At 42.6% G+C, this 26,594-nt stretch overlaps 1 protein-coding gene across 1 annotated transcript; it reads right to left on the bottom strand.

The window, feature by feature from the left end:
• Positions 1-327: 327 nt before the first annotated feature.
• TBC1D7 (TBC1 domain family member 7) lies at positions 328-25,337 on the bottom strand. Its single transcript, XM_080654782.1, has 8 exons — positions 25,130-25,337; positions 23,737-23,856; positions 22,679-22,759; positions 18,270-18,457; positions 11,635-11,772; positions 3,931-4,076; positions 2,726-2,855; positions 328-1,693 (listed from the first exon to the last, which is right to left on the bottom strand). The coding sequence occupies exons 2-8, from the start codon at positions 23,846-23,848 to the stop codon at positions 1,607-1,609; spliced, it is 882 nt and encodes a 293-aa protein (XP_080510908.1). The 5' UTR covers positions 23,849-23,856; positions 25,130-25,337; the 3' UTR covers positions 328-1,606.
• Between the last annotated feature and the right edge of the window lie 1,257 nt (positions 25,338-26,594).

Raw genomic sequence — 26,594 nt, 5'->3', positions numbered from 1 at the left:
GCCAGCACCAGCCCTGCTCGCACCCGCTGCTAGCACCGGCCCCAATCACTCAGCACCCTCAGTGTGTGGGAGTGGCAGTGGCGGGAGTGGGGCTGCCGGCAGATGGGGTGGGAGGGGGGCAGGGGGGAGGGTTACGGTGGGAGGGGCCAGGCGGGGGCATGGAGGATGGGCTGAGACCCACCCTTGTGCCCACTGCAGCCTCGCGGCCCACAGTTCCTTTCAAGGTGGACAAATTCGTGCATTGGGCCCCTAGTGTAGGAATAACACAATGTAAGTAAGCTTTATATTGTATCTGTGTTATATCTAAGAAGGCATATTTCTTTTTTAAATTTAATTTAATTGTTGATAGTATTACAGATGTCCCCCAATCTGAGTGTATTTCTTTATTGTTGCTTTAAAAAATTAAATACTCTTAGGCCCTGGCCAGGTGGCTGAGTTGATTGGAGCATCATCCTGTACACCAAAAGTCACGGGTTCGATTCCCAGTCAGGGCACATACACGGGTTTCAGGTTTGATCCCCAGTGGGAGTGCATATGGGAGGCAATCAATCAATGTTTCTCTCTCTCTCTCTCTCTCAAATCAATAAAAACATATCCCCAGATGAAAGTTAAAAAAAAAACAACACACCTTAAATACTCTTAGTTATGCTACTATTCAGAGAGACACACTGGTTAACAACTCAGGCTGCTCTGAACTCATTTTTGACAGTTACTTCACACATTAAGGAGGACTGATTGCTCAGATTTGTAACTCCATAAATGCATGGTCTTTTGGGTGGGGTGGGGTGAGGAATCCAGCTCCCCACTCAGGCTCCTGCATGTCTGATAGCTGAATGGGTCTTAAACACAGTCCCAGAGCCTGCCACTGTCCAGTGAACAGCTGCCATTATGTGGCACCACAGGGCCTGGGTCATCAGCTATTAACCCGAACCTGCTGTTCCCCCCACTCCTATTCTGGGTGGCAGTGCTCCCCGAAGCCCACCCAACACTTAATGACCCATCAGGGAAAAGCATGAGGCCAGCAAAATATCAACCAATATTCTGTCTCCTGGGAGGAAAATTTAGACATATTTTGTTCAGTATCTGTTTCACTACAAATGGGACAAAGAGGAAAAAAAATTCAAGTCCTTCATTTAAATCTACTTAGCAAAATGAAGCCTCAGAAAGCAGTCAGCTTAGATTTAAACAAGTGCTACATCAACAAAAGCCGACTCAGAGTTGTGAACAAAAGGAAGTTATTCTTTATTCCAGAAATAGACCTTAGCAGGTCACTGGCTTGGTGCTAATTAGGGAGAAGCAGGGCAGGGTGTGGTCATGCACTGCTTGTTAAAGCACCTACCCCTCCCCACCCCCCACCCCCCCTCCCGCCTCCACTGACTGCTTAGAAACTCCAACAACCTCTAAATTGTATTCAGAGTGGAATTTTGTACATCTGTGCAACCAAAAGATGCTGCTCCACAGCACAGCATCCCAGACATCTTAATTATATAATTTTACTGGAAAAGCAATTACACTTTGAGCACCAAAGGAAGAATCCTGTTTCAATCGGCTTGGACCAGTCCCACAAAGAACATTTAGTGCAGGCCTGGAGGGCTGTCCACGGCATTCAGGCTGAATGTACTGGGGTCCCACAGTGTTTGTGCCACAAGTCGATGGCCTTGCTCACAATTGCATCTGAGCTGTCCTGAGGAATCTGTGAACAAGCAAACCAGTTTTCATGAGGTTTCAGTGCTTATAACTTCAGCCTCTCCCTCTCTCATTGTGCATAAACCTTACTTCAAAGGAGTTCTCACTGGTTTCCAGAAAGTGATCACATAAAAGGCTGCTGCCGGGATCTTTGTTTCACAGGCCACCTGAGGACATGCTAGGAACTCAGACGGCCCGGCTCAAAACCTGCACTGCCCACTAAGCTGTGTGCACCTGGGCAGGTTACCTACGCTACGTGGGTTCAGATCCTATCCCTAAAATGGGGCAGATGGTAGGCCCACTGCATAGGGCTGTTACAGGATTACATAAAATAATCTATGAAAAACACTTACCACAGCCCTGGCACTATTAGCCATTAATTATTATAATGTGAGTAATTTATTCAACAGACATTCCTGTAGTACTTATCATTTACTGGACCAGTGTTCAAATGGTAATACTGACTGATAAAAATAAAAGAACAGATTTTGGATCCAGTGAAATTCCTCCAGGCATAATAAGCCTCCTTACTTCTGCCTCTTGCCTGGTTAAAGGTATTCTGAGATACACAGAGAGAGAAGCTGATTCCTTTAGACCTTTCCCAACACGCACTAAGTTTATACTTAAGCACATTAACAAACCCAACTGGGATTCCAACAGCGATGGTAACAGAAATGAAAGGGCTTACAAAATCCCCCAAACACCAGGACTCCTCTTCCATTAGCGAGGATGACTCATCCTAAAGTGACAGCTCTCACCCCTCCCTTTCCTCGCAGGCCTCGCAGCAGCCCCACCGGGCAGAGTGCACACAGTCACAGGGACAGTCTCGCTGCTCAGGCCATCATCCCCCAAACAGAAGACGCAAACTATAATCCACTGAACAACTGTAAGATACACGGTTTCAAGGGGAAATCTGTTGCTTATAATGTAAAAATATACTGTGTTATTTCCCTGAAATAATTTAATGAATAGGAAAATCTGGCTTGCTAAACAGACTTCCTTTCTGGATTCAAAATGAAATAAAATGAAGCATACTTACATTTTCTAGAAACTTTGTTATCTTCTCTGAATTGTTCAATGCCATTACTTTTAGTTTAAAGGTTAATAAAATTTCCACTGCTACAAAAACTAGGATCTTACAGGATCCACTTACAACTTTATCCCAAACCCTACAAAAATGAAGAGATGTACAATCAAATTAGGTGAGGTTAAAATTTGTTTACCTAGACATCTCAAATTACAAAATTAAATCAAATCATTCCTTTTTAAGTATAAGCTTCACAGAAGAGCCATAATGAAATCATCAAAAAACAACAAAATATATCAGTCATTTGAAAGGAATGGTCACTGAAATGTATTTGCTCTGCTAGGAATCTACCCAATGCCCATTCCCTAATGCTTCACACTGACGGCTTCAAGGAGGCAAGGGAATCCTAAACCAAAGCTGAGCTTTCACAATATTTTGTAATGCTACTATAACCATATCACATTAAGGAAAAACAAAAGAAGCATATGACATGAGATAAATTCAATTTCATTTTCCAGTGGTTCAAATTCCTTCAACTTCTCCACTGGCGTTAAGGAGCTAGTTATTGACCTGCAATCACTCTAAAATAATTACTCTGATAATTCCTACAACTCTTAAAGTTGGTACTGCACTCTCTGCTTAGCCATGTATTGTCCTGTAACGCTCTCTGTGTTCCCTCTCTTTGCAGTTACAGTATAACTAACACCGTGGAGGGGAAGGGCCAGGCCTCCAAAATAACCCTAACGACACGTCTGAAACTAGTGCTTTCATTAAACTTAGGGACACTGTGTTTGAGTCTCAAATCTTGACTGCCTTCAGCCACTTTCACGATGTCCTGATGAAACTAAAAAGTACCAATATTTTCTCTTGATTAGGACTCACCACACTCCTGGAAAAGAAAAGGCTGTGCCATTATAAACTCCTGGAGACGGTTTCAGATGTAAATATTATACATTATCTGACATATTGAGGACCCTCAATTTTTATAATTGTATACAGTATTCTAATATTTGTAATAAATTTGTTACTATTAAATTAATATTAATATTATTATATATATAACAAACAGAATCATGTGTTGTTATGTTAGCTACTAGAGAAGTTAGCTTTAAATTACTGTGTCGTTCTAGAGCAAATTTATATTGTGAGGGATGATCACATGAAAACCAGGATTCTTCTCCGACTCCAGCTTCAGTACGTTTGAAAGAAAAACTTGCCTCTGTAAACTGGATTCGGGCAAGCACCCTGCGAAGCACCTCTTGAACCAGAGATCATAAGGCAGTCTGGACACTGCAGAACACATCTTCAGGTGACTCAGCAGCCTGCTGTCCTCCAGATTCAAGTACTGTTCAAAAGCCTTTGGCTAGTGATGAAACAGGAAGAGATTACTCACTTCCCGTGACATAACATTACCCACTCTTACAGCCTATGAAGAAAAAACATACGTGATGAATGCAAGGAAGTGCTAGGAACCAAAATTTCAGAATCATCCAAGTCACTGGTGATGCAGAGCTTCCCAAGTCAGCATATCCGGAGCCACTACCCATCGGACTGAGGGGTTTCCCAGGACAGTCCCAGGCAAGTGAACAGCTGGTCACCCTAATGTTAATTGCCCTAACCAGATTCAACGTCCCAAGGCAGTGGTCGGCAAACCGCGGCTTGCGAGCCACATGCTGCTCGCGAGCCGCGGTTTGCCTCTCTGTTGACTAATGAGTTTGCCGACCTCTGGCCTAAGGCAAAAGTCCAAAGCAAAATTCAATTGTTCTGGGGAGCTTAGAAAGGCCCTAGATCAGTGGTTCTCAACCTTTCTAATGCCGCGACCCTTTAATACAGTTCCTCATGTTGTGGTGACCCCCAACCATAAAATTATTTTCGTTGCTACTTCCTAACTGTAATTTTGCTACTGTTGTGAATCGTAATGTAAATATCTGTGTTTTCCGATGGTCTTAGGCGACCCTGCTAGCGGTTCTCAACCTGTGGGTCACGACCTACAGGTTGAGAACCGCTGCTGTAGAGCCTAAGACCATCAGAAAACACAGATATTTACATTTATAATTCATTAACAGTAGCAAAATTATAGTTATGAAGTAGCAACGAAAATAATTTTATGGTTGGGGGTCACCACAACATGAGGAACTGTATTAAAGGGTCGCGGCATTAGAAAGGTTGAGAACCACTGATCTAGATGTTCCTGGCTGCTCTAGGAAAAGGGGGAGAAGGAGAGAGAGGACCAGAGAAATAGAATGGGAATGAAGTGGGAGCAAGAACTAGAAAGAATCAGAAAAAGAGCTGGAGATGAAAAGGGCCCATGGGTCACTGACCACATATGTGCTGAGTGCCACTGTGCACCATGCCAAGGAGGTTCAGCCACCAGGAATGTCCAGAGGAGCTCTGTACCCAACAAAATGTGCGTGAGAACTCTCAGTCATCAGAGGAATACCGCAGGGGAAACACAGTGCCTGGATTGGTAGCCTCTCCCACATAAGGCTGAGCAGCAGCCAACTCTATGGAGAGGCTAACAAAGCTGGCTCCCCAGACCAGGCCCCATCCGCTGGCCCACGCTGCTCTATTTAAGGTCCACTGGCTACAAATGGGCTGAAGGGCTAAACCCTAACATCTATACTCCCTATCTGGAAAAGCACAACCTTATCACCAAGTGCATGCAAATGTTTATTGTACTAAATACCTGCATCTCTATGCTTCTGCCAAAGAGGTGACTCAAAACCCCACTGTGTCCATTATAACCAGACACTGCTACATACAGGGAATAAAAGAAAAGATAAGGTCATGTCCCTGCCTTTGAGGAGCTTACAGAGCCCAGGAAAGAGGTAACTGGAACACACTGTAATAAAGCTATGATGGGGATAACCACAGGATGTGGGCACACCCAACTGGGAATCCTGACCCCGGCTTTAGCTGGCCCACAGAATGCACAGGAGTTCACCCAGTGGACCCGCGTATTAATATCTGGTCCAGTTCTCCCCTCTCTCGTTCAGAGGATCTCTAACCTTTTCTATTTATCCACCTTACCTCTCCTACTTAACATTTCCTAGAGCTTCTCAAGAACACCCCACACAGCTCCCCAAACCAGGAGCTTTTCTCTAAGTACAAATTGCCAGAGGGCTCCTGCTCTAGCCTTTCACCTCTGAAACTCTATTCTAGAATTTTGATAGGTCCTGCCAGTGGCATGTAGGTATGCTTTTTCCACGAAGTAACATGGGTGAAAACACACACAAACACATTTATATATTACGCCTCACAGAAAAGAAAATTTCTTCTAAAAGGTAATACAAATAACAAACAAAATATAGATGAGTGAAGATCTAAAACTATTTATTGTCTTTTTCCTTATCAGACTATAAGCTCAATGAGGGCAGGGGCCGTATCTGTTTTGCTCACAGCTAGTTCTCAAGTATCTAGAACATTACTTGGCATTATAAGTACTCAATATATAACTATTGAATGAATAAATATTGGAATTAAATGAAATTTTGAAATGTATTAATCAACATCTTGATAATAACTCAATGTACATCTTTTGCTAGTCTTAAATTCTTCTAAAGCAGGGATCCTCAAACTACAGCCCGCAGGCCACATGCGGCCCACCGAGGACATTTATCCGGCCCGCCGGGTGCCGCTGCCTGTCCTGCTTAGCAGCCGACTCGTCCCGGGCCCACAGTGCGCACAGGAATTTGTTCATAGTTTTTTTTTAAACTATAGTCCGGCCCTCCAACTGTCTGAGGGACAGTGAACTGGCCCCCTGTTTAAAAAGTTTGAGGACCCCTGTTATATTTCCTGATTTATAATATGCTTATTATAAGAAATCTTGAACATACAGGAGAGAATAGCCCTAACCAGTTTGGCTCAGCAGTTAGAGCATCAGCCTGTGGACTGAAGGGTTCTGGGTTCAATTCTAGTCAAGGGCAGGCTCAATCCCAGGCCCCAGTTGGGGCCTGTTTGGGAGGCAACCAGTTGATGTGAGTCTCACGTTGGTGTTTCTTTCTGTCTCTCCCCCTCCCTTCCACTCTCTCTAAAGATCAATGGAAAGAATATACTTGGGTGAGGATTAATAAAACAAAACAAAAAAAGGAAAATACAGGAGAATAAAGAAGGACATAAAGATCACTTATAATCACACTACCCAAAGATAACTAGTGATAATATTTAGGTTGTACAGCATTCAATTGTTTTCCTATATACATTCCATACACACTTTTCTTTTATCAGTTGAACTCACCCTGAATATATAATTCAGCACTTTGCTCTTTGTATTCAACATATTGTGGGCATTTTCCCAGATTAACAAACAACCTTAAAGGATGAATACCCTAATTAAAGAGAATTTCTAAAAATAGAAAAGAAAAAAATCCACAAATTATATAGAAAAAAAATGCAAATGGCTCTTACCCATATGAAAAGATGCTCAATGCTGTTAATAAAAGAAATGCAACCTAAAACTACACTGAGGTATTGTTTGTCACCTATCAGAATGGCAAGAATGGCATACCATGTTGGCAAGGCTGTGGGAAACAGGCACTCTCATCCGTTAGTCATGAGGATGCAAAAGAGTGTTAGCTTTATGAAGAGTAATATGAATATGTCTAGCAAAGTAACATATGCATTACCCTTTGATCAGTCAATCCATTTCTAGGGAATCTATCCCAAAAGTATACTGGCAGATATATGAAAAGATGTACACACAAAACTATCCTATCTAATAAAAGAGTAATATGCAAATTGACCATCACCCCAACACACAAGATAGCTGCCCCCATGTGGTCAAAGATGGCTGCCCACATGTGGACACAAGATGGCCACCACAAGATGGCCGGCAAGGGAGGGCAGTTGGGAGGGACCAGGTCTGCAAGGGAGGGCAGTTGTGGGCAATCAGGCCAGCAGGGGAGGGCAGTTGGGAGGGACCAGGCCTGCAGGGGAGGGCAGTTAGGGGTGACCAGGCCTGCAGGGGAAGGCAGTTGGGGGCGATCAAGCCTGCAGGGGAGGGCAGTTAGGGGCAAACAGGCTGGCAGGGGAGTGGTTAGGGGGTGATCAGGCTGGCAGGCAGAAGCGGTTAGGGGCAATCAGGAAGGCAGGCAGGCGAGCAGTTGGGAGCCAGCAGTCCTGGATTGTGAGAGGGATGTCTGACTGCCCGTTTAGGCCCGATCCTACCGGGATCGGGCCTAAATGGGCAGTCAGACATCCCTCAAGGGGTCCCAGATTGGAGAGGGTGCAGGCTGGCCTGAGGGACACACACCCCCGTACACGAATTTCGTGCACTGGGCCTCTAGTTATCTATAACAGCAGTCACCAACCTTCCAGACCTCACGGATCACCAGTGGTCCCTGGACCACCAGTTGCTGACCGCTGATCTATAACACTGTATCATAGTAAAAAACAGGAAACATCCCAAATAGCCAATAATAGAGGATGGGTTGAATAAACAAGCATATATACACACAGTGGAGTAGTATGCAGCCATGAGAAGGAATAAGGAATGTCTCTCTATACTATTATGGCATGACTTCCTATATATATCAAGTGAAAACAGCAGGATGAAGAAAGATGGGTATCATGTGCTACTGCTAATTCTAAGGAAGAGGGTGAACAGAAATTGTATATTTATATGCTTTTTTTTAGTGGAAGGAGATAACGTTTATATTACCTGAAATTTTAGTACTTAGCAAATGGTACATGTGATTATTAGATTTTACATATAATAGTTTTAGGTTATTTACAATGTTTCTATGACCCTAAATTCTTACTTTATGGAGAAAATAAAGCATACCTCATCAATAGAAGGCAAAACCTGACCAAAAAGAGACTTAACTACCCTGAGAGGAATTTATATTAAACTTAGATACCTACTCACCCATCTACCCAACCATCCATTCATCTACTCATTCATCTGTTCATCTAGCAGCTACTCAGTGAGCCCCTACTGTATGCTTAGGGCCCATGCCAGACACTTGGGTTGCAGTACAAGCAAGACAGTTTTCCCACTTTCATTTGTGTGTGAGTTCTTGTAATATAAATGTGGAGACATAAATCATTAAAGCAAGTCAAATGTTTCAGTGAACACGTTTCAGCAGTTCAACTTTATAACAATATAAATAAACCTGTCAAATTTTTTTTTAAAAAACAAGTAAATTTCTTACTGAGGGCAACTGAAAAAACAAAACTTTTTTAATTTTGAGGTTAGAAAGAGCTTCCTAAATAAGATACAAAAAAAAACCAAGAGAAAAATATTGACAAATCCAACTGTATCAAAACTTAAAAATATTTTCAACATGTGTAACAGACAAATGATAAACGTCCAGAGTTATCGTTAACTCTTACAAAGGAAAAAGGACCCAAACAATGTAATAAAAAAGGTGGATAAATAAAAATGACCAGTAGATATTTAAAGCTGCTCAACTTCAGTAGAAAAATGAAGATATGCAAAATAAAATGGGTACCATGTCACTATCAGATTAACAAAAATTTAAGAGATAGATACTATCAAGTACTGTCAATGGAGTGGAAAACAGGAAATCTCATAATCTCTTGGAGGAAGCAAAATTGGTCTGGTGAACAACCTGGCAGTTAAAATTTTAAATGTGTCTCTCCTTCAAGTGCACACTCCCCTTATAGGTAACCCCTCCTAGAGAAATACGCACAGACATACACAAAGGAACATGGACAAGGGCATGTTGAAGGTCAGCATGGACCTCTTATGGTAAATTATGGCAAATTCTTAACAAAAAATACTACAAGAACATAAAAAAACACTGGTTCTAAATGAGTAGCTCTCAACCTGAGCCAAACTTCAGAATCACCTGGAGCTTTTGAAAAATTACAATTCTGGGGCCCCACCCCCAGAGATTCTTGCTTAATTGGTCTGCATAGAGGACATTTTTAAAAACTCCCATATGGTACTAATAGGAATTCAGGGCTGAAAACTGCTGATCTATCTGTACTAACTTGGAAAGCCTCCAAGACATTAAATTAAAAATAAAGTGTAGGGCCTTGGCCCACATGTGGCTGAGTTGGCTGAGCATCATCCCATGCACCAAGAGATCGCAGGTTCAATTATCTGTCAGAGCACATGCCTAGGTTGAGGCCTCAATCTCCAGTAGGGGGCATGAGCAGCTGACATGTTACCCTCTCACATCAATGTTTCTCTCTCTCTCTTTCCCTTCCTCTGTTGCTAAAAATCAATAATAAAAACATATTTAAATAAATAAGTTGCAGGGTTATATGAGCAGTGGGTAATATTTATGTTTTTATAAATATTTATATATGTAAATATATATCATATGTGTGTATATGCACACATGCACACACACACATCCATCCTAATGTACATAAAATAGTGTAGAAGAATACACATAAAACTGATAACAGGGTTTACTTCTTAGAAAATGGAAGATGAAGAGGTACTGTGTCACATATCTATGGGAACACAGGATTCATTTAGATTGTTTAATACTTCAAGAATATATTTGTCTGCTACTTGTGTTATCAAAAATAAAAGATGAATTTTTTAAAAGAACCTTTCAAAATGTTACTGAATTTACTCCAATAATAAGAAGGCGAATTAAATCATGGAATAATTTGGGCATCTTGATTTAATGAGGCAACATTATATTTACAGATGCTCCAATGCCATGCTTAAATTATTTTCATTGTAATAAACTAAATGAATTAAATTTTTAGATTCCAAAAATCATATTTTACTTAATTTAAATATTTAAAACCCTCTCTTGTACAGTGCTCTCCAAAGCTGAAGGCGTGGCCAGCTACCCTGCTGACTGACTCAGTTGGAGCAGTGAGCCACAGGGCTCATCCGTGGTGCCCCTCCTCGGGCCCTGCAACCCAAGTCACAGTGGCTGCTTCAACAGAACTTTCAAATAAAACAACTCAATTATTTAAAAAAAAAAAAGACAGATTCATTTTTATAATGAGAGAAATAAGGAAAGAAACGACAAAGAGAATGGCAAAGGCCCACTGGCTTATGCAGATGAAGTAAATGCCATTCGGTTCTCTGGATTCCCAAGTGAGAGCACAGCAGACAGAATCCTGTGTTAATGAGAGGGCCCAGTGTGTCCGGTTAGATAAAAGCACATTTCCCAGCCTCCGCTGCAGACGGGGACGGGCAACACTGTCCTCCACTGACTGACATGCAGAAGGAAAGTCTGTTACAGAAGGACAGGCCTGACGGCCTTGCCCCTTGTGTTCCTGTGCTTTTTTCTTCAACTTGCCCTTGTTGCCTGCCGAGATGTCACCACTGTCTCTGCAGCATCCACCTGGTGAGCCCAAGAGGAAGGATCGCACCTGAGCACGCTGCAGCAGGCAGAAGTCTGGGTCCCTACTGAGACCGTGGTGCTGGGGCGTCAGCTCTGAACTGCCTTGCCTCTGTACTTCTAGTTACAGGAAAGAAAACAATAAGGCTTGTTTTGGGGTCTGCCTATTATGTGCAGCCAAACTTAAACCTTACCTCATACAGAGGGAAAATTCTAGATAAAGCCAGTGGATTCTAGACCAGCATAAGGAATACTATAGAGCAGGAGTGGGCAAACTGTGACCTGCAGCTGCCAAATCCAGCCATGACCTTTCCTTTATGCAGTGTCCACAGCTGCTTCTGTGTGACAACAGCAGAGCTGAATGACTGCAATAGAGACACAGAGACAATCTGGCTCGCCAAGCTGGAAAGCATTACTACCTGGCCTTTTACAGAAAACACGTGCTGACTCCTACTAGAGGGGGTCTACTCCTAATTGTAGCAGCACCAAGAGGTTAGAGCAGTGGTCGGCAAACTCATTAGTCAACAGAGCTGCAGTTTGCCGACCACTGGGTTAGAGTATTTCCCTAAGATTCCCAGTACCACTGCTCACCCCCCTCTCTCCCCGCCCCTCCCCACCAACAGCCAAAAAAGCGTCCCTTACCAGCTGGGGTAGAGAGTCCCGGTACTTGTTGTTCAACTGGTTCACAAAGCATCGGGTGATCCAGTAACAGTCGACACTATCTTCCACCATCTCTTCCATGGCCTTAGCAATGGCAAGAAACACTTCATCTTCTGGCTTCTGAAAGATTAGTAATAAATCTCAAGAGGGAGGGAGCAGAGAGGAATAAACATTTCTTTGATAAAAATGAAAATTTACCCCCTAAACTTTGAAGAGGCTGCATTAATAAGTCAAAGTGGAACCAAAAAGCACCCAGTCCTTCACTAAGGAGAGGAGCAAGGAGGAGGTGAGAATGAGCGACCACAGAAATCTATGGAAACGCGTGCTAGTAATGAGCGCCAGGCTCGGGCTGCACTCGGAGGTTTTCCAGCTTCTAACGCCAAGGCTGTCCATAAAAGCATCCATCAGCACACGCCAGAAGGTGCTGATTCTCTCCACCCAAAAACATTCTCGGTGCTGAGGAGCATTTCTTTCAAAACAATGTGCTACACAGCACACATAATAACTGGAGACATTTGTCAATAAGGCAATTTCCAAAAACTAACTGGCTTGGAAAGGACTAAGAAAGCATTTTCTTTATTTCAAAGTGTTCATATAGACCTTTAGAATTTTGTTCTATCTTTAAGCACCTAAAACGTTAAAATGTCCCTCGAATCAGCATGTTAGGATTCAGAAGAATGGCATTTCTCAAACTTTCGTGTCAAGACTCAAAACATGAAAGTAAACCCTCAAGGAAACTTCAACAAAGAAATCCTATAAAAAGTGAAATCTGTTGAAAATCTGTTCGAAATTTTGTTTCCAAACACCATATCTTACATGAAAATACATTTTCATCTAGGATTTAAGAGCTCAGTGATTTTAATGTTAAAAAAGAAACTAAAAGTATCTTTCTATTCTCCTAAGAAGTTCCAAGTTAAATCAAAATTCCTATTCTAATAAAAGTACTTCAGTTTAGGCGCTCTTTCAACCTATTAATATTCTATAAAATGTCAAGTAACAGAATTGTAGAAAATGCATTTTTCTAAACATTAACTAGCTTGTGAGAGGAAGAGAGAACAGGAAGAAGAAAAGGGAGGAAGCCCCTTTCTTGGACTAGCACTGTGCACCGGGCACAGGGCTCGGTGCTCCTGAATGTGGCCAGGGAAGAGGACCGATGTCCTGACTGACCGTACTTCCGGCCCTGTGCCAAGCACTGTCACACATTCTCATTAATGGATCAGGAAAATGAGGCTGAGAGGGGCTTGGTGAGCAGGGAACCGTGGCATAGAGCCCAACGCCAACACTCACAGCACATCTGCCTGAGATACAATAGAGGTGTCTGGGCTTGAAGAATGGACATGCCGAGCAGGGAGGAGGTGACACCCATAACCTATCATTCTTTTTTTTTTTTCCAAGAAAAACGATTTTAAATATAATACTGTTACATGCAATAAACAATATTTCAAGAAAAACGATTTTAAATATATTACATGCAATAAAAATTAATATTCAAGAAAAAGATTTTTAAATACATTACCAAAACTGTACTAACATAGTATAATATTAACCTATCATTCTTGAACTAATAAATAATCTAACCTACTTTGACATATATTTTAAGAACCTGTGCAGTACTACCAACTTCATTTTGCCAAAGATAAGCAAAATTTAAAGAAACTTGTTAAGAGTTCCAATGATTTCCAGGGCCATTCATTGATATACTTAATAAAGATGGCGATCTATGGGCATCCATGGGAACCATTAACTTCAAAAAAGAAAGAATAATTCAAAGCTCAAACCACTATAGTGGCAGGTTGCAATCTGCAATAAAAGAATAGAATAAATTTTACAGATAGTACAGCTTGCAGGCAAATCCCTATTTTGAACAATTCACCCCCAAAATTGTTAAAGTGCCTAAAATAAATTGCAAATTGCATTAAAATAGCCAAAGCTCAAGACCTATAATCATTCCTTTGCCTGAACTCTTCCTCTTCCCCATCTCTTCCCTTTTCAGACAACAAGTAGTCCAAGTAACTAGAGTAAGGAGTTTATCGAAGATGAAGTTTACCAAGCAGGTTGGAGCCTGTGGGGCTGAGGCCAAGGAGTGTCAGGGCCAGAGGTGGCTGGCAGGGTTGGTTACAGAGGAATAAGCAAAGAAGTAAGTATACTGGGGGTATTGGCAACTGTCAGAGGAAAAATTTACAAGACAGAAAGGGTAAAGGCAAGAATAAACTTGGTAATGGATTGTATTTGGAAGTATTAGTGTGAACTCAGGGTTTTCAATATATTGAGATAGATACGTACATACATACACAGATGTGTGTGAATATGTATGTGAATGTGTGTGTACACACATATATTTCCTTGCACCTGCTGAGAGAGCCTAGAAGCAATGATACACTAGGAACAATGAGTGTATCTAGTGCCCTATTCCTGGTTTCTAAATACCACACTCCACGGGAGTGAAGTGGCAGATTCCAGGTCGAACACAGGGAAAGCACAAGATGAACCTGGAATATCTTTTTGTACCAAAAAGTAAGAAAATACTCAAAATGATGGGGACTTCTCAAAAAGACATAAAAGTATACTGATATAAATAAATAAACGAGGGAGAGGGGAAAACCTTCCATATAAGTGCAAAAGGAATAAGGAGTGAGAAAATCACTTTTTGGCAATCAGCAAAAATTGTTTCAAGAAAAAATCATTAGTGGTTGGATATTTACATAGTATGAAACTTTCTCCCCAGAAGTTACTTATTAATCATAATGAGAAAAATAGTAACTTTACATTGGAGAAAGCTAGCAGACACCACCTTCACCAAGTGATCAAAGTTAGCAGCAACAGTACTAAGTATAATACTTTTGCCAAAAATGCAAAACCAGATTTTAATCATGAGGAAACATCAGACAAACCCAAACTGAGCAATGGTCTACTGCCCAGTACTCTTAAAAAATGTCAAGGTTATGAAAGTTTGTACAAAGAAAGACAGAAGAACTGTCCCAGATTAAAGGGGACTAAGAAGACATGGAAATAAATATAAAGGGTGATCCCAGACGCAGAAACCAAGATGGCGGCATAGGTAAACACCTAAACTGCTGCCTCGCACAACAATTTCAAAGCTACAACTAAAAGACAAAACAGACACCATCCAGAACCACAGGAAAGCTGGCTGGGTGAAAATTCTACAACTAGAAGAAAGAGAAAAGCACATTGAGACTCAGAGGAGCTGCAAAAGGCTGAGGTACGGAGATGTGCGCAAGCGGAGAGGACTGGTGGCTGAGTGCGTGGCTGGCTTTCTCAAGCGGGAGGGAGACGGAAGCTCCCGACTGCGCTGAACTCCAGTTCCGGGCGAGACTCTGGGAATCCAGACTTATTCGGCGGGAATCTGGACTGTCAGGAAAAGAGAAAAGCACACTGAGACTCAGGGGAGCTGTGGAAGGCAGAGGTCCTGAGACGCACGTGCGCGGAGAGGACTGACTGCCGAGTGCGCAGCTGGCTTTCTCAAGCAGGAGGGAGATGGAAGCTCCTGACTGCGCTGAACTCCAGTTCCAGGCGAGACTCTGGGAACCCAGACTCAATCGGGGAAAAACTGCACTATCTGGCAGCAGGCGAAACTCGAGGGCAGCTTTCTCTCAGAGGTGCTTGCAGTGATTACTGAGGGACACTGAGACCCAGGGGCCTCATAGGGCAGGGCTGATGGGAAGCCAAGGCTGTCTGCTCAGCCCTGAGACTCCGCCCCATCCAAGCTGAGCATAGAGGCTTTTGCAATTTTGCAAGTCTTGTCTCATAAGGGTGTCTCCAGCACAGAAGTTCTCCCAGCGTAGACACAGCTGATCCTCACAGCAACTGGCCTGGAGGTCAATTCCTCCCAGTGATACCAACAACAATCAAGACTTAACTACAACAAGGCTGTGCACACAGTCCACAAAGGGTGTGCACCAAGGTAACTGGAGAGACTGAGCCATTGGGCCCTATAGGACACCTAGCACACAAAGCTACTCTACCAACTCAGGGAAGCAGCGAAAAGCAAAGACAAAGAAACAAATGAAAGAAATGGAGGAAAGCTAACGACAGGATATAGAGTTTAAAACCACAGTTATAAGGTTTTTCAAGAATTTCCTAGAAAAGGCCAATAAATTTAGTGAGACCCTCAAGGATATGAAAAAAGACCAACTAGAAATGAAACATACACTGACTGAAATAAAAAATATTATACAGAGACCTAACAGCAGACTAGAGGACCACAAGACTCAAGTCAAAGATTTGAAATACAAAGAAGCAAAAAACACTCAACCAAAAAAGCAAAAAGAAAAAAGAATCCAAAAATATGACGATAGTGTAAGGAGCCTCTGGGACAACTTCAAGCGTACCAACATCCGAATTATGGGGGTGCCAGAAGAAGAGAGAGAGCAAGATACTGAAAACCTATTGGAAGAAATAATGACAGAAAACTTCCCCCACCTGGTGAAAGAAATAGACTTACAAGTCCAGGAAGCGCACAGAACCCCAAACAAAAGGAATCCAAAGAGGACCACACCAAGACACATCATAATTAAAATGCCAAGAGCAAAAGACAAAGAGAGAATATTAAAAGCAGCAAGAGAAAAACGGTTAATTACCTACAAGGGAGCACCCATACCATTGTCAGCTGATTTCTCAACAGAAACTATGCAGGCCAGAAGGGAGTGGCAAGAAATATTCAAAGTGAAGAATAGCAAGAACCTACAACCAAGATTACTCTACCCAGCAAAGCTATTATTCAGAATTGAAGGTCAGATAAAGAGCTTCACAGATAAGAAAAAGCTAACAGAGTTCATCAACACCAAACCAGCATTATATGAAATGCTGAAAGGTATTCTTAAAGAAGAGGAAGAAGAAGAAAAAGGTAAAGATAAAAATTATGAACAACAAATACATATCTATCAACAAGTGAATCTAAAAATCAAGTGAATTAAAAACCTGAGGAACAGAATAATCTGGTGAATGTAATAGAATCAGGGGCATAGAAAGGGAGTGGACTGACTATTCTCGGGGGGAAAGGGGTGTGGGGGGCGCGGGAAGAGACTGGACAAAAATCGTACACCTATGGATGAGGACAGTGGCGGGGAGGTAAGGGCAGAGGGTGGGGTGGGAACCGGGTGGAGGGGAGCTATGGGGGGAAAAAAGTGGAACAATTATAATAATCTGAACAATAAAGATTTATTAAATTAAAAAAAAAGGGGTGATCCCAGACGGAATCCAGGGCCAGAAGAAGGACATCAGTGAGACAATCAGCACAATATCAGTAATGCCCACCAAGTAGTTCACAGTGTTGTGTCAATGCTAATTTTCTGGTTTTGATAATTATACTACAGTATGTGAGATGTAACATTTGAGGTGATAGATGAAGGTCTATGGGAACACTAGACTATTTTTGCAACTTTTTTCTATGTTTAAAATGATTTCTAAATGAATAGTTAAAACATTAAAAATTTTGAAATCAACAAATCATAAAATTAGTGGGTAAAAGTTTGATAGGAAAGTCTGAAAAGGTTCTGAATTGAAACTTTTACTGTTTATTTTAATAAAGGGCATTATTGGAACACTGGGTCAAATATGAATGAAGTGTGAAGATTAGATATTTATATTGTATCAATGTCAACTTCTTAGTTAGCTAGGGGAGTGTTCTTATCTTTAGGAAGTATACACTGAAGGAATCTGAAGTAATGCAATATCATGTCTGCATCTTATTCTCAAACTAGAGACCCGGTGCACGAATTCATGCACGGGTGGGATCTGGCCGGCCCGCCCCGATCGGGGTGGGGGCTGATCAGGGGTGAGGCTGGCCGTGGGAGGGGCCATGGGCAGTTGGCCAGCTGGCCCCACCCCCTGGTTGAACTCCTGGTTAAACTAGAAGTCAAAGGGACAATTTGCATATTAGCCTTTTATTATATAGGATGGTTTAGAAAAAATATCCTATATAATAAAAGGCTAATATGCAAATCGACCGAACAGCAGAATGACCGGTTACTATGACGCACACTGACCACCAGGGGGCAGATGCTCAACACAGGAGCTAAACCCTGGTGGTCAGTGTGCTCCCACAGGGGGAGCGCCGCTCAGCCAGAAGCCGAGCCGGGCTCACAGCTGGCAAGCACAGCAGCGATGGCGGGAGCCTCTCCCACCTCTGCAGCAGCGCTGAGGATATCCAACCACCAGCTTAGGCCCGCTCCATGGCAGTCAGACATCCCCCGAGGGCTCCCGGACTGCAAGAGGGCACAGGCCGGGCTGAGGAACCCCACCCCCAGTGCACAAATTTCATGCACCAGGCCTCTAGTGTATACATATATAGGAAAAATGACAAAGCAAATGTTCAAAATTATAGATGACTGGGGAACATGGGTAAAGAGTACATGGGAATTCTTGACAGTATTCTTGCAATTTTTCTGTAAGTTTGAAATTACTTCAAAATAAAACATAGTATTTGAAATAATTAGGCAGATGGGCTCAGATGAATGTCAAGGAAAGATGTGTTGCTTTTATTCTATAGACAAAGGGGAGCCATTGAAAGTTTCTAAGGCAAAACATGATGCAATCAAAGGCTGGCAAGATGGGACAGTGTAGAGTTGAGCTAAGTGTCGAACAAAAGTATCACTAACCAGGGGGAAGGAGGGACTTCGAGGCAACTTTCCAGACTCCAGCTGATACATGCGGAGATAGACTTCAACCTGAGGTGTGGCATCACTGACAAAGCGAACAACTTTCAGGGCATGAAGGACATCCGAGTACTGCCCCTTACGATACATCATCACCTGGGTGTGAGACTCATGGTGTGGAGGCAGGATCCCTATACAGAGACCCAGAAAAATAAAGGACAAAATACTGAGACACCAATCCAAATCCCTCCTCCATTAAAGAGAATCCTAGAAGAAGCCACCCATCAAAATTAAACTAAAGCTCACACAAGTATTTACCATATAGATCCATATAGATTCTCTTTTAGAAATTCTCACTATAAAAGAATTTTAAATAACATCAATATTTGAATGGCAACTGTATCATTGATATAAAAGAGAAATGAAATGGCATCATAAAGCCCTTGAATAAGTGTGTCACCTAAATTCAAGATAATAACCATATCAATTATAATGATTTAGTTCAATTATGGCTGCCAGCCTGAGCTCCTGGAGGCCCATGTCCAGTTTCCCCACTTGGCCCATGCTATGGACTGGCTTGTGTCCCCTCAAATTCATATGTGAAAGCCCTAATCCCCAACGTGACTATATTTGGAAATAGGGCCTATAAGAAGGTAAAGTTAAATGAGGTTACAAGGGTAGAGCCCTAATCCATTAGGGCTGGTGCCTTCTCAGAAAAGAAAGAAATACCAGAGCGCTCTTATGCTCTGCCATGTGAAGACACAGTGACATGGCATGAAACTTTCTCCCCGGTGTTCCATGTCACAGGTGGCCACTGGAAGCCAGGAAGTGAGGCTTCACCAGGAATCAAATCAGCTAGCACTTGGCCTTGGACTTCCCAGCCTCCAAAACCATGAGAATATAAATTGTTTAAGCCACTCAATCTGTAGTATTCTGTTATGGCAGCACTAGCTGACAATATAGCCCCCTTCATCTCAGAACCACCAATTACCCATCAAATCCTTCTCTCCCCAACAATTAAAACTTGCTCATTGCCGAAACCGGTTTGGCTCAGTGGATAGAGCGTCGGCCTGTGGACTGAAGGGTCCCGGGTTCGATTCCGGTCAAGGGCATGTACCTTGGCTGCGGGCACATCCCCAGTGGGGGGTGTGCAGGAGGCAGCTGATCGATGTTTCTCTCTCATCGATGTTTCTAGCTTTCTATCCCTCTCCCTTCCTCTCTGTAAAGATATCAATAAAATATATTTAAAAAAAAAAAAAAAACTTGCTCACAATGTATCCTACCTTCAGGACCACAGAAATCTCTAATCTGCACTGACACCACCACCATACATTACATTCTGATGCCATTTTATATTTATTAACTCACTTAGAGATAGCTTTGGAGCAAGAACCACGTGTTTTTTTACAAACAAATGGCATGGAGAAAACAGAGTGTAAAGAACACAGAAGGTCTAGCCCCAGGTCTAACAGCAGGACTCTGAGGAACGTCGGCCTGGACCCTCGTTTCCTCACCTGTCAGGGATGGGCAATGGGAGGGGTAAGCATTTCACCAAACATGCTTTGCAGGACACTAGGTCCTAGAGTCTTCATGAGAAAAGGGTGCGGTGCCATGGTCAAATAGATTTGGAAAGTGATGACAATGAATTTTCAAGGCTCTAAATTTTGCTATAAAGAAAAACATGTTACTTTATTTATTTCAGCCCCATTAAACTTAACCAAATGGCATAGCAGCACAGACTATGAAGTCAAAGTTCCTGGGTTTGAATTCTAGCTCTACAATTAACTGGTGGGTAACCATCAGCAACTCATTTGATCTCCTTTCACTTTTTCAGCAGAAAAATGGGAATCACCGCACATCCAGTATTCTAAAGAACATTCTGGGAAACAAAAGTTGGATGAGTTTTAAGGACTCTAGCTAACATGATGCTATGTTAATGCTACAACCAAACTTGCTTAAATGTTCTTTTTCCTGACATAAATTTTTATTTACCTTAGTTATGGGGCTCTGTGCCAGGCTTCCAGAAAAGCCAGAGAAATAGACTAAAATGTCCTCCAAATTTAGACTAAAACAATACAGATTAAATAGGTGTAATTAAATTCTTATCATACTACTAAAGGCAACACAATGTTCCATGTCAATCTTCACATTTGTTTTCTAAGACCTAGTCCTAGAAAGTCTTTTTCTGATATTTACCTAAAATAATATCATGAAGTGGGCATGACAAGGTCCCTGAGTAATCCACAGCCTATGCAGGAAGAGTCAGCCTGTCTCTTACACAGTGTGGCAGCCCTAAACCCCCAGTGTCTCTACCACAAAAATAGCAACAAAGATTTACCTGAGAAAGACAGCTGGGGGAAACACAGGTGAAGAATAAGCCAGATAGCCTGGCACTTGGGAAATGTCACAAAGTACAACTGTGCCTCTCCCATTAATCCACTGGCATTATTAGTTAACTAGAGGCCTGGTGCACAAAATTCGTGCATGGGGGGTTGTCCCTCAGCCCAGCAGGCACTCTCTCCAATCTGGGACCCCTCAAGAGATGTCCGACTGCCTGATCCTAAACAGACAGTCGGACATCCTTCTCACAATCCAGGACTGAGGGCTCCCAACTGCTCGCCTGCCTGCCTTCCTGATTGCCCCTAACCGTTTCTGCCTGCCAGCCTAATCACCCCCTAACCACTCCCCTGCCAGCCTGATTGATGCCTAACTGCTCCCCTGCCAGCCTGATTGCCCCTAACTGCCCTCCCCTGCAGGCCAGGTCACCCCTAACTGCCCTCCCCTGCAGGCTTGGTCACCCCTAACTGCCCTCCCCTGCAGGCCTGGTCCCCCTCAACTGCCCTCCCCTGCAGGCCTGGTCCCTACCAACTGCTCTCCCCTGCAGGCCTGGGTCCCCAACTGCCCTTCCCTGCAGGCCCGGTCGCCCCCGACTTCCCTCCTCTGCCGGCCTGGTCACCCCTAACTGCCCTCCCATGCAGGCTTGATCGCCCCCAACTGCCCTCCCTTGCAGGCCTGGTCCCTCCCAACTGCCCTCCCCTGCTGGCCATCTTGTGGTGGCCATCTTGTGTCCACATGGGGGCAGCCATCTTGTGTGTTGGAGTGATGATCAATTTGCATATTACTCTTTTATTAGATAGGATAAGACATATAGTATTTCCCAACAGAAATAGATATGTCTACACTGCCATCTAAAAAGCATCCTTATTTGGATGACTACTGGAAACACTAAGATTTAAGAAAAATGCTGGGGGGAAAACTAAAAAGAGCTGTCACTAATTTTTTAGATTACACAGTGACCTACTAGAAATATAAGTACAAAGATGCATAACAAAAGTCATTATGCAGTGCTTTCTGAAATGGTTTGTAGTCAGACTTAGGACTAAGCATTGCCAAAGCCTGAAAATACAGTACATTTTGTAAAGACAAGGTCTGTAATCTATCCTACCTTCAAACGGGCTCTACACACCTGAACTCAAAACCTACCTTTGCCACTGACAGGCTATAAGGCCTTAGACTAGTTATTTAGCCTCACGATCCTTTTCCCCATGTGCAAAACCAGGATACTGGTACTTAACTCACAGGGAAATTCTAGGATTACTCTAATGTTTTTTACAGAATAGCCCACCGATTTCCAGAGAGAGAGAGGAACATCGATGTGAGAGTGTGACATTGATCACTTGCCTCCCGCACACCCTGAACTGAGGATCCAGCCAGCAACCCATACATGTGCCCTGGCTAGGAATCAAACCTGCAACCTCCTGGTGCACAGGACAACACCTAACCAATTGAGCCACACAGGCCAAGGCAAATTTTCTTTTTTTATCTTAAGAAAGAAAAGAAGGGTGGTATATATTCAGCAGGCTCAGCAATTAAAGAAAGAAAAAAAGACCTTGGCTAAAAGGAATAACGTCAGTCACTTGTGGAACCTGATATACTTTTTCTTCCACAGACACTGAGCAAGGTCCCTTTTCCTTCTTTAGCCACTCATCACTGGAATTGAATTCATTTGGGCTTCTAATGAGTATACATCTATGGCTAGGAATCACAGGAATGACAAATTGAGAGCTAAAACCGAAAAGTCAATTTAGCAAAAAATGAGGCCTAGCTAAGTCTTTCTCAAGGTTACCCGGTTGACAGCAAAGCCTAGACCAGTTATTTCTCCCAATACAATGCTCTTCCCACACCTTGTCTCAGGAACACACTTTACTTTCCCTTCTATCATTAATAAACTGACACTCAGGAGTAATATTTAATGTTTTCCCACTGAAGCCACCTCCTTAAAGGTAATCATAGTGAGCAGGAACTCAGTCTCCTCAGATTGGGCCCAATATTCAGTAACTCTTCCTTTTTCTGACTGATACAATGACAAATGAACATTTTTGACGATAAATTTCCAACTCTTGGTATCATACCTAGAAGCACCTTCCATACCAATGCACGGTACATGGACGGGAGAGGAAACCTTTGACTAAAAGTACAAAGTTTCTCAATATCTAAAGAAGGAAAAAACACAATAGTTAGAAGCTTTCTGTGCATTTCATTGTTTACAAGTTAAAGTATTGTAAGAAAGAGGTTCCACCAACTGTCTTACTATACTTTGTTTTTAGTTATTTAAAAACAGTTAGTGTTTCACAGCATAGGAAATATATTTTGCATATATTACTACATTTACAATAACATTAGCAGTAGTTACTATTTATAGAATTTATTTCATTTAATTCACCTTGTAAGCTGGTTGGCTAGTTCTTGTTTTAAAGATGCAAAAGCTGAAGCTCAAAGCAGTTAAGTCACTTGGCTGAGTTAACAGCAAGTGAGTGGCATAGTCAGCCCTCAAATCCCACATTTTCCTGGAAAGCACACTCAACTGGTCCTGGATCTAAATTCCCCTGCTTGTCAAATGAGAATGACAATACCAGACATGCTTAAGGCACAGACTGTCTAGCCAGGATCAAAGATCAGGTGGGAAATGTTTTTGAAACTTTAAAAGCACTGCATGCATGTAAAGTACTATTTTTAACTATGGTTCAGTTTATTTTACTTTAGTCAACCACAGAACAGACCTTATTATTACTGGCCTGGAAGAAACGAAAATGTCAATACATAATACAGTCTCAGTATTTCCATAAAGGAAAATCATGGCAAAAGTTGTTGTAAAATTACCCAGAAGCTATGATGACACCTCTGAAAATTGAGAAAAGAAAATATGTGGATCTAACATGAGAAAAAAATATTGACTTCTTAAGAGGCCTTTCAAAACCATCTAATTCTGTCTCAATAGAAATATAAACTTGAAAAATCCATAACTTCTCCATACACACACACACACACACACACACCATTCTGTGGTCATCCTATAACTAAAAAATACATCAAGTAACAAATACCTCTGGATGCCCCTTCAGGTAACATTTATTTCAGAACATTTGGGATGACTGAGAAGTAGTAGGCTTAAATTTACTTATAAACTCACCCAAACGATCATCTTTTAGGAGAATTTCTAATGATTTCTTTTCTTCAACTCCACGAAAACCCACTTTCTCATAATATACTGAACGAAAGTTTCTCTGAGAATCGTCAGTCATGTTTCATTCTTGGAGAAGGGGGGAGGGAGTTTAGAAACAAAGAACCAAGAATTAAAACTTTACAGTGATTTTCTCCAACTTTTCAGTGAATCTGATAAAATAAACTGTCTGCCTTTGCATGGGACTCAATATTAAATCTTTCCTTTCACACAACTCTACCACCACCTCACCTATCCACCTTGGCCAAAAACCAAGACATAAAACGAGTGTCCTGAGTTGCTAAAATAGATGGCACAAGGCTCAAGGCCTAGGGGTCCTATTTTACTTATGAGAGCACCTAGCCATAACACATGTTCAAAGAAAAAAACGGAATAGGAAGATAAGATGTCATACAAAAGGTGTTACCAAACATATACACTATGATTCGGTTCTTATTTTATAAAACTATGCACTAAAAAATTAGACTATATTCTGAAATGTTAGCAATGGTTATCTTTATTTAGGTAGTGGAATTCCAGATGATTTTAAATTTTCTTTTACTTAGTTGTGTTTTCTGAAATGGGCATTTTGTAAAAATGAAAAAACTAAGCTATAAAAAGTAAAAAGCTGCAAGTCCCTCACTTAGTTTTCCTTTAAATGCAATTCTACCAAAGGTAATTATCAAAATTCAAAACCCATAAAGCTTAACAGCATTAAATCATAAACCTGAAGAGGGGCAGGAATGTAGCTGGTTGATAAGTGATGGCATAAAGTTTGAGATAGAATAACAATTTATGATCTCTCTTCAGAACTAAAAAAGTTTAATAGTCTTAGGTTCTTTCACAATAACCTTCATAGGATTGATGGCAAGTCATCAGGATAAGGTCAAATTAGGTTGCTGTTTTAAGAATATAGTGGATATAATGCATTTTCCATGGAAGTATTGTACTGCCCAACCCAAATGCTTCAAGTGTGAGTGCAAAGAACATAATCCTCAGGTTTCAGAAATTCTGGCACAGGAGGGTTGAATTCCACACAGCTAAGGTCTTCCTTATAAAAAAGATATGCTGAGTCAATGCAATCACAGGAAAGATTAGGATTCACTTAAAATGAGAAATTCTAGAGGGTTCCAGCTTTGGGGACCAAATGTTATTTTAAGGACAAAATTCCAAAGCATTAAAACCCTAATTGAATTTGGGGGTTTATTTAAAAGAAGCATCCAAACAGCTACACGGCGATACGTGTCTGTGGTCTACAGAAACCAGTTTCAGGCTGCACCAGGCGTCCTCTTGGAGGAAATACTTCAAACTGCATTCCTGCCCTCGACCGTGCAGACCCCGTCCCATCTCTATGGCGCTTCACCTCTAGTAGTGGAAACCCGGGTTGAGACCAAGTGGTCCGGGGGAGGCCGCGGAAACCAGGCCAGGGGCGCTGACCGGCGGGTGGGCAGGCAGGCGACGTGGGGGCGGGCCTGGGGACCCGGCGGCACTAGCGGGCCCGCGGGGCAGAGGAAAACCGCGGGGCCTCAGCGTCTGGCGCAGCCCTCGGCGGACGTGACGTCACTCAGTCCGACGGTCTGAGAGTGCGCGTGCGTGGAGAGCGTGCGCAGAAGCTGCCCCCATACTGCGCGGGGGCTCTGAGACGCCCAGCCCCGGACACGTGAGAGAGCGAAGGTAGCCAGCGTCCCCGCCCCTAACTTCCGTCCCCTCGCTCCGCGGGCCCACTCCTAACCAGAGAATCTCGCGACCACCTGTCCTCGCTGTCCCAGCGGTGCGTGCCCGGGATGCTCTCCCCTCCCTAGTCTTCCAGGTCCCTGCCTGGAGGGGATCGCCGCACCCCAGGACGGGACTCATCGAGCTGAGTTGTCTGGTGGAGGACCTGTTTGGTTTTGCTTTTGGTTTTTCTTTCCTTTTCTTTCTTTTTTTATGGTATGTGGAAATAAATGAAGACCAACCCCAAATGCAAAGGCACTTTATTCAGTTTGCTATCCCGTCACTTGCATTTTGGCAGAGACTCAAAGGCTGGCAGAGGAGCGGGAGAGGTTGATAGTGGAAAGAAGGGAAGGCGCCCAGCCAGCCTGGCTCAGTGGTTGAGCTTGGACCTATGAACCAGGAAGTCACGGTTCTAGTCCCCGACAGGGCACATGTCGGGGTTGCGAGCCCCATCCCCAGTGTGGGGCGTGCAGGAGGCAGCTGATCATGATTCTCTATCACCATTGATGTTTCTATCTTTCTCTCCCTTCCTTCCTGAAATCAATAGAAATATATTTTTAAAAAGAAATAAAGGAAGAAGGGAAGGCTTCAGGTGTGCCTTCAGTGGAAGCTGTGTGCATGGAGAAGCTATAGGTAGACCTTTTAGAAGCAGGGCGTCCTATGTCATTGGCTAGCCATGTCTGGCTTTCTCTGGTTGGTTCTAAATTGGAAGCAGGGACAACAATTAGGGCAGCTGTGAGTTACTAATCTTGTTCTGGCCATTTGGGGCCACCTATCAGAGAAGTTACTGTTTAGCTTCCTGGGTTGGTACTAAAGCTGGCAATCTGGCTTTCTGAAAGTTGAAGGCTGCCTTCCCAGGCTGATTATCGTAGATAAGAGGTGGTTTTTCTAGGCAGGTTGCTGCTTCAGGCTGTGGGTCAGAGTACTGTACATTCAGCTGAAGTATGGTAGCAACCGTACTTGGGTAAAAATTGCTGTTTAATATTTTAACCTTGCTGTTTTGGGTTCTGTACTCATTTAAAAGTTATTTTGATTTTCTGAACTTACGTATGCTATCCCAATACTCCATTGATGATGGTTTGAATATCCCATTGATTGTGATCTCACTGGTCATC

Source organism: Plecotus auritus (genome assembly GCF_963455305.1).
Source record: "Plecotus auritus genome assembly, chromosome: 2".
Lineage (NCBI taxonomy): Eukaryota > Metazoa > Chordata > Mammalia > Chiroptera > Vespertilionidae > Plecotus > Plecotus auritus.
The sequence above is the reverse complement of the archived record's forward strand: the minus strand, read 5'-3'. Positions and strand labels throughout refer to the sequence as shown.